The following is a 9,150-nucleotide window of genomic DNA, read 5'->3' as shown; positions in this document are numbered from 1 at the left end:
AGTAAGATCAAGCCAATAGACCACAATGACATGTTTTCACAGCCTTTTTTGTTAATATCTTTCTAGTTCTATATATCATATTGTTCTAATTCTATGTATCATATCTTTCTAGTTCTATGTATCATATCTTTCTAGTTCTATGTATCATATCTTTCTAGTTCTATGTATCATATCTTTCTAGTTCTATGTATCATATCTTTCTAGTTCTATGTATCATATCTTTCTAGTTCTATGTATCATATCTTTCTAGTTCTATGTATCATATCTCTCTAGTTCTATATATCATATCTTTATAGTTCTATGTATCATATCGTTTCATAACATAACGTTGTCCTATTTCTATGTATATTTTGTATTACCATTGACACCAATGTGTTGATATAGCATTTTCTTTTGAAATGATTTTTCTTTGTCTCGCTGTGACAAGGTACTCGCCACATCCTGGTTCTGTCATCAGAACACGTCACATTCAGAGAGTTGAACCTATTTCCTGTACATCTCTCTGACACACACACACGTTTTCTCTACACACTCTCTCACACACACATTCTCTCTCTCTACAGACACTTTCTCTCTCTCTACACACACACTTTCTCCATCTCACACTCACACTCTCTACGTCCACACTTGCTGTCTGCTAAATAACAGTGTCAGGAATACCATCTATCATGGTGGGCTACTGTCCCATCTGTGGGAAACCCGTCTACTTTGGTGAGTGCAATGTGTGGGAGTGTGTGTGTGTGTGTGTGTGTGTGTGTGTGTGTGTGTGTGTGTGTGTGTTTGCAGTGTCATACAGTGGGTCAGAGATGCCATAGAATTATGGAATAGTTACAGATTTCTGAGAGGCATCGCTCACAAATCTTTTCTAGCTTCAATCGTTATACCTTTCCTATTGTGTGCGTGTGTCCGTGTGTCTGTGTGTCTGTGTGTCTGTGTGCGTGTGTGTGTGTGTGTGTGTGTGTCTCCATGCTCTGAACAGTCTGTCATGACTCACACACAGACAACAGGAAGTGGCTTCTCTGAGGGAGCAGACTGTTCTCTAACACACCGGCTATGCTCCAACACTCTAACCTGGTGTCCTTTCCTTTCTAACCGGCCTTCTTTTCATCCCGGGATAAGTTCCAACACCCTAAACTGGTCTCTTTTCCTTGACTGGCTGGGTTCCAATAGTCTAACTTGGCTTCCTTTCCTTCAGAGGCTGGGTCCAATAGTCTAACCTGGCTTCCTTTCCTGCAGAGGCTGGGTTCCAATAGTCTAACCTGGCTTCCTTTCCTACAGAGGCTGGGTTCCAATAGTATAACCTGGCTTCCTTTCCTGCAGAGGCTGGGTTCCAATAGTTTAACCTGGCTTCCTTTCCTGCAGAGGCTGGGTTCCAATAGTCTAACCTGGCTTCATTTCCTTCAGAGGCTGGGTTCCAATAGTCTAACCTGGCTTCATTTCCTTCAGAGGCTGGGTTCCAATAGTCTAACCTAGCTTCCATTCACCTGGCCTCCTTTCCTTTCCTGTGTCTTAAGTCCTCAGTTGATATGAGGCAGCAGACTGTTGTCTCACATTCCGGCTTTGTTCAAATACTAACTTGGCTTCCTTTCCTTTAGGGACTTGTATTATTTGCATGTGTCCGGTACAGGAACTAGGGTTGCAAATATAAACCATGAACTTAGTAAATAGCATTGGTGTTTAATGTGAGGGTTTCAGCATGAAATATACTTTATATATATTTATTTGACTGTCAATATGTCTTTGTTGTAAATGTGTTGGCGCCAAACTGGTGGCAGTTGGGAAAAAAGTAAATAGTTGTCAGAGTTACAGAATTAATTTAAAATAATGCCATTGTTGATTAGATGCTTTTTTCATTAATTAGGCTATTTTCTTTTGAAAACGCATGGACCATATGGACACAGACACACTATATAGGAATACTTTAAAAAAAAGTTACTCAAGTATACATTTCCAAAGTTACCATAGAACATTCCTGTAACTTTGGTATATTACCGGTAGCTTAGCAACTCTAACAGGAACCTAACAGGTAACTCTCCAGTCACAGTGCAGATCTCTCTCTGAATGGCAGACACCATTTGACCTCTAACCCCTGCTATCCTCTAACCCCATTGGTTCATGACAGACATTTGACCTCTAACCCTTGGTATCCTTGAACCCCATTGGTCCATGACAGACATTTAACCTCTAACCCTTGGTATCCTTGAACCCCATTGGTCCAGGTGAGAAGAAGAGGTCGTTGGGGCGTGACTACCACCCTCTGTGTCTGAAGTGTCAACAGTGTCAGAGACAGTTGACCCCAGGACAACATGCAGAGGTATGGAGAGAGAGAGAGAGAGAGAGAGGGGTGAGGGAGGGGAGGAGAGGGGGAAAGGTAGTATCAACAGTGTCATAGACAGCTGACCCCAGGACAACATGCTGAGGTACAAAGACAGGGAGAGGGAGGGAGGGAGGGAGGGAGGGAGGGAGGGAGGGAGGGAGGGAGGGAGGGAGGGAGGGACGGGTTGAGGGAGGGAGGGAGGGAGGGAGGGAGGGAGGGAGGGAGGGAGGGAGGGAGGGAGGGAGGGAGGGAGGGAGGGAGGGAGGAGGGAGGGAGGGAGGGAGGGAGGGAGGGAGGGAGATAGTATCAACATGGAGGGAGGGAGAGAGGGAGGGAGGTATAACGTGGAGGGGGAGATGTAGGAGGGAGAGGAGGAAGGGAAGGGGGAGAGATAGTAAGTCAGGGAGAGAAGGGGGAGGGGAGAGAGATGGAGGGGGGAATCTCTATCTATCTATCTATCTATCTATCTATCTATCTATCTATCTATCTATCTATCTATCTATCTATCTATCTATCTATCTATCTATCTATCTATCTATCTATCTATCTATCTATCTATCTATCTATCTATCTATCTATCTATCTATCTATCTATCTATCTATCTATCTATCTATCTATCTATCTATCTATCTATCTATCTATCTATCTATCTATCTATCTATCTATCTATCTATCTATCTATCTATCTATCTATCTACAGTGGGGAGAACAAGTATTTGATACACTGCAGATTTTGCAGGTTTTCCTACTTACAAAGCATGTAGAGGTCTGTAATTTTTATAATAGGTACACTTCAACTGTGAGAGACGGAATCTAAAACAAAAATCCAGAAAATCACATTGTATGATTTTTAAGTAATTGATTTGCATTTTATTGCATGACATAAGTATTTGATCACCTACCAACCAGTAAGAATTCCGGCTCTCACAGACCTGTTAGTTTTTCTTTAAGAAGCCCTCCTGTTCTCCACTCATTACCTGTATTAACTGCACCTGTTTGAACTCATTACCTGTATAAAATACACCTGTCCACGCACTCAATCAAACAGACTCCAACCTCTCCACAATGGCCAAGACCAGAGAGCTGTGTAAGGACATCAGGGATAAAATTGTAGACCTGCACAAGGCTGGGATGGGCTACAGGACAATAGGCAAGCAGCTTGGTGAGAAGGCAACAACTGTTGGCGCAATTATTAGAAAAATGAAGAAGTTCAAGGTGACGGTCAATCACCCTCGGTCTGGGGCTCCATGCAAGATCTCACCTCGTGGGGCATCAATGATCATGAGGAAGGTGAGGGATCAGCCCAGAACTACACGGCAGGACCTGGTCAATGACCTGAAGAGAGCTGGGACCACAGTCTCAAAGAAAACCATTAGTAACACACTACGCCGTCATGGATTAAAATCCGGCAGCGCACGCAAGGTCCCCCTGCTCAAGCCAGCGCATGTCCAGGCCCGTCTGAAGTTTGCCAATGACCATCTGGATGATCCAGAGGAGGAATGGGAGAAGGTCATGTGGTCTGATGAGACAAAAATAGAGCTTTTTGGTCTAAACTCCACTCGCCGTGTTTGGAGGAAGAAGAAGGATGAGTACAACCCCAAGAACACCATCCCAACCGTGAAGCATGGAGGTGGAAACATAATTCTTTGGGGATGCTTTTCTGCAAAGGGGACAGGACGACTGCACCGTATTGAGGGGAGGATGGATGGGGCCATGTATCGCGAGATCTTGGCCAACAACCTCCTTCCCTCAGTAAGAGCATTGAAGATGGGTCGTGGCTGGGTCTTCCAGCATGACAACGACCCGAAACACACAGCCAGGGCAACTAAGGAGTGGCTCCGTAAGAAGCATCTCAAGGTCCTGGAGTGGCCTAGCCAGTCTGCAGACCTGAACCCAATAGAAAATCTTTGGAGGGAGCTGAAAGTCTGTATTGCCCAGCAACAGCCCCGAAACCTGAAGCATCTGGAGAAGGTCTGTATGGAGGAGTGGGCCAAAATCCCTGCTGCAGTGTGTGCAAACCTGGTCAAGACCTACAGGAAACGTATGATCTCTGTAATTGCAAACAAAGGTTTCTGTACCAAATATTAAGTTCAGGTTTTCTGATGTATCAAATACTTATGTCATGCAATAAAATGCTAATTAATTACTTAAAAATCATACAATGTGATTTTCTGGATTGTTGTTTTAGATTCCGTCTCTCACAGTTGAAGTGTACCTATGATAAAAAATTACAGACCTCTACATGCTTTGTAAGTAGGAAAACCTGCAAAATCGGAAGTGTATCAAATACTTCTTCTCCCCACTGTATCTATCTATCTATCTATCTATCTATCTATCTATCTATCTATCTATCTATCTATCTATCTATCTATCTATCTATCTATCTATCTATCTATCTATCTATCTATCTATCTATCTATCTATCTATCTATCTATCTATCTATCTATCTATCTATCTATCTATCTATCTATCTATCTATCTATCTATCTATCTATCTATCTATCTATCTATCTATCTATCTATCTATCTATCTATCTATCTATCTATCTATCTATCTATCTATCTATCTATCTATCTATCTATCTATCTATCTATCTATCTATCTATCTGTGTATCTATCTGTGTATATGTATGTATCTCATGAACTAAAATACAACCTAATGAAAACTAACAGCCTATCAACAATGGTCTATGTTCAACCAACCTGACATTCAGCCAACAAGCCAATGACTAAACATCCAGGCCCAACATTCAAACAACCAACCAATGTTCGACCAACCAAGAAATAACCAATAGACAACCAACCTGACATTTAATGAACTACTATCCAATCAACAGACATCAGTCTCACTCTGAAAGTCCCCCTCTTTCAGTCAATCATAAAACAACTACCTGGACCACAACTTTGTGCTCAATGGAGACAACGGTTGTTCTTCAATAAACCAAAAGCTCCTACAGCCGTCTTGTTGCAGTGTGTGAGTTAAACACAGGGTCCCTTTAGGCCTCAACACATCCTTATACTACACATGTACTGGAGTGGACACTCCCTAGCAAGATCATGTCTAGAATACCACCAGAGTTCTGAACACACACACACACACTTATAGAATTGGAGTGTAGCTATGCACCTCTCCCTTTCTCTGTCATCAACCAAAGCCAGAGAAGGAGTGTGTGTATGTGTGTGTGTGTGTGTGTGTGTGTGTGTGTGTGTGTGTGTGTGTGTGTGTGTGTGTGTGTGTGTGTGTGTGTGTGTGTGTGTGTGTGTGTGAGAGAGAGAGCGAGAGAGAGAGAGAGAGAGAGAGAGAGAGAGAGAATGAAAAACCACAGTGTGCCATCACAGCTGCAAGATTTGTGACCTGTTGCCACAAGAAAAGGTCAACCAGTGAAGAACAAATACCATTGTAAATACAACCCATATTATGTTTATTTATTTTCCCATTTGTACTTTAACTATTTGCACATTGTTACAACACTGTATATATACATAATATGACATTTGAAATGCCTTTATTCTTTTGGAACTTCTGAGTGTAATGTTTACTGTTAATATTTATTGTTTATTTCACTTTTGTTTACTATCTACTTCACTTGCTTTGGCAATGTTAACATATGTTTTCCATGCCAATAAAGCCCTTAAATTGAAATTGAAATGAGAGAGAGAGAGAGAGAGAGAGAGTGAGGAGTTGAGAGAGAGAGGAGCACAGAGAGAGGGAGGAGAGAGAGGAGTGGGTTGGGAGGGCAGAGGAGAGAGAGAGAGAGAGAGAGAGAGAGAGAGAGAGAGAGAGAGAGAGAGAGAGAGAGCACAGTCTGCTGGAATGGGCATTTGCGTGAGACAGAGCTGGTACACACGCACACAAACACACACACACTTCCCCCTGTTCCTCTGTTAGTAGTGGAATACTTCCCCCTGTTCCTCTGTTAGTAGTGAAACACACTTCCCCCTGTTCCTCTGTTAGTAGTGAAACACACTTCCCCCTGTTCCTCTGTTAGTAGTGGAACACTTCCCCCTGTTCCTCTGTTAGTAGTGGAACACACTTCCCCCTGTTCCTCTGTTAGTAGTGGAACACTTCCCCCTGTTCCTCTGTTAGTAGTGAAACACACTTCCCCCTGTTCCTCTGTTAGTAGTGGAACACACTTCCCCCTGTTCCTCTGTTAGTAGTGAAACACACTTCCCCCTGTTCCTCTGTTAGTAGTGGAACACACTTCCCTCTGTTCCTCTGTTAGTAGTGGAACACACTTCCCCCTGTTCCTCTGTTAGTAGTGGAACACACTTCCCTCTGTTCCTCTGTTAGTAGTGGAACACACTTCCCCCTGTTCCTCTATTAGTAGTGAAACACACTTCCCCCTGTTCCTCTGTTAGTAGTGGAACACACTTCCCTCTGTTCCTCTGTTAGTAGTGGAACACACTTCCCCCTGTTCCTCTATTAGTAGTGAAACACACTTCCCCCTGTTCCTCTGTTAGTAGTGGAACACACTTCCCCCTGTTCCTCTGTTAGTAGTGGAACACACTTCCCCCTGTTCCTCTGTTAGTAGTGAAACACACTTCCCCCTGTTCCTCTGTTAGTAGTGGAACACTTCCCCCTGTTCCTCTGTTAGTAGTGGAACACTTCCCCCTATTCCTCTGTTAGTAGTGGAACACTTCCCCCTGTTCCTCTGTTAGTAGTGAAACACACTTCCCCCTGTTCCTCTGTTAGTAGTGGAACACACTTCCCCCTGTTCCTCTGTTAGTAGTGAAACACACTTCCCCCTGTTCCTCTGTTAGTAGTGGAACACACTTCCCTCTGTTCCTCTGTTAGTAGTGGAACACACTTCCCCCTGTTCCTCTGTTAGTAGTGGAACACACTTCCCTCTGTTCCTCTGTTAGTAGTGGAACACACTTCCCCCTGTTCCTCTATTAGTAGTGAAACACACTTCCCCCTGTTCCTCTGTTAGTAGTGGAACACACTTCCCTCTGTTCCTCTGTTAGTAGTGGAACACACTTCCCCCTGTTCCTCTATTAGTAGTGAAACACACTTCCCCCTGTTCCTCTGTTAGTAGTGGAACACACTTCCCCCTGTTCCTCTGTTAGTAGTGGAACACACTTCCCCCTGTTCCTCTGTTAGTAGTGAAACACACTTCCCCCTGTTCCTCTGTTAGTAGTGGAACACTTCCCCCTGTTCCTCTGTTAGTAGTGGAACACTTCCCCCTATTCCTCTGTTAGTAGTGGAATACTTTTTTTCTTGATCATGAAGTATATTTAAAACCAAATGTTTTACTGGGTGACTTTCACTTTTACTTGAGTCATTTTCTATGAAGGTATCTTTTCTTTTACTCAAGTATGACAGTTGGTTACTTTTTCTACACTGCTTCCATCCAGCTATACTATCATTTTCATATGTGTGAAAAACTTGGTTGGAAATCACACAAGACTGATCTCAGTTAATTCATACTGTATGTTGTAGTCTTTCCAAGAGAGAAATCACACAAGACTGATCTCATTTAATTCATACTGTATGTTGTAGTCTGTCTAAGAGAGAAATCACACAAGACTGATCTCAGTTAATTCATACTGTATGTTGTAGTCTGTCCAAGAGAGAAATCACACAAGACTGACAGCCTGTGAGTTTATTAAAAGCATTCAGTGATTACATGGCAGTTTAGAGAGCAACAGGTCTTTATCTGTAAAGGGTAAATAACATAACATCAACATAATCTGCACTCACATCACAAATATGAAATAAACACTTCTCAACAATACCTTTGAGATCATTGATATATATTACCATATTTCTTTACTTTAATTTGATTAATTGATTGATTTGCACACAGCATATTCACAATTTAATGTATATCAGACCTGAACTAAGTACTATACTTTCTCTGTAACCCACAGATCATAAGAGAATAACATCATTATCTCTATATAGTACAAACATCATAACAATAATCTACATCCTAATCAATACCATAATATTTATAATGAATAACATCATTATCTCTATACTACTAACATCATAACAATAATCTACATCCTAATCAATATCATAACATTTATAATCAATAACATCATTATCTCTATACTACTAACATCATAACAATAATCTACATCCTAATCAATATCATAACATTTATAATCAATAACATCATGAGAGGTAAACAACAGCAACAAAACAAACCCCAACAAACTAAAATGACCCCTTTATTCAGATGTTTCAAAATACAAAGAATGAACAGATGATTATAATAATACATGGACTAATAATGGAAACCCTTCAAGATAAAGAATCTAAGAGAAACACTAAATAAGATAAAGACATAAAGACAAAAGCTAAAAGCAGCAATACATTCTGGAACACAAAACAGACCTAATTGAGCTACTCTCTAAAAATAATTAAAACCCCATGTTACCCAAAACCCCATGTTACCCAAACCCCATGTTACCCAAAACCCCATGTTACCAATACCCCATGTTACCAAAACCCCATGATACCAAAACCCCATGTTACCCAAAACCCCATGTTACCCAAAACCCCATGTTACCAAAACCCCATGTTACCCAAAACCCCATGTTACCATGGTGGTACAAAACAAACAAAAATTAATAATGGTGGTTACAATCACTCCTTTTAGATTTCTTCCAATGTTCTAGAAAGATAAACTAAACTTAACTTGTGTTATTAAAATTAGAACCACTTAAGGTTTGTCACCACATTTTCAACACCAGTCTACTGCTGACCATCGAGTTCAAAACACAAAACTAACCTAAGATCAACATTTAGGGTCAGCATCATTCTACTCCTACTCAGTCCCCTGGGCTGCTCTCTCCTCTCCCGGTCCAGCTTCAGCTCTGGA

The 9,150-nt window shown here is 41.6% G+C and overlaps 1 protein-coding gene across 2 annotated transcripts in view; it reads left to right on the top strand.

Annotated features, from left to right (window-relative positions):
- The first annotated feature begins 504 nt into the window (after nt 1–504).
- Nucleotides 505–9,150, top strand: part of LOC311125092 (cysteine-rich protein 1-like) — a 93,275-nt gene continuing 84,629 nt past the window's right edge. Inside the window, exons 1-2 of one of the 2 annotated variants that reach the window (XM_084199167.1) lie at nt 505–711; nt 2,220–2,314. In XM_084199167.1, coding sequence (XP_084055293.1) covers nt 669–711; nt 2,220–2,314 — 138 coding nt within the window. In that variant the 5' untranslated portion in view covers nt 505–668. The remainder of the gene's footprint in view (nt 712–2,219; nt 2,315–9,150) is intronic. The other variant, XM_084199166.1, reaches the window with a different exon arrangement.

This window comes from Coregonus lavaretus (assembly GCF_964263955.1).
Source record: "Coregonus lavaretus genome assembly, contig: HAP1_SCAFFOLD_645, whole genome shotgun sequence".
NCBI classification, from domain to species: Eukaryota; Metazoa; Chordata; class Actinopteri; order Salmoniformes; family Salmonidae; genus Coregonus; species Coregonus lavaretus.
This window is presented reverse-complemented; position numbering and strand designations above follow the sequence as displayed.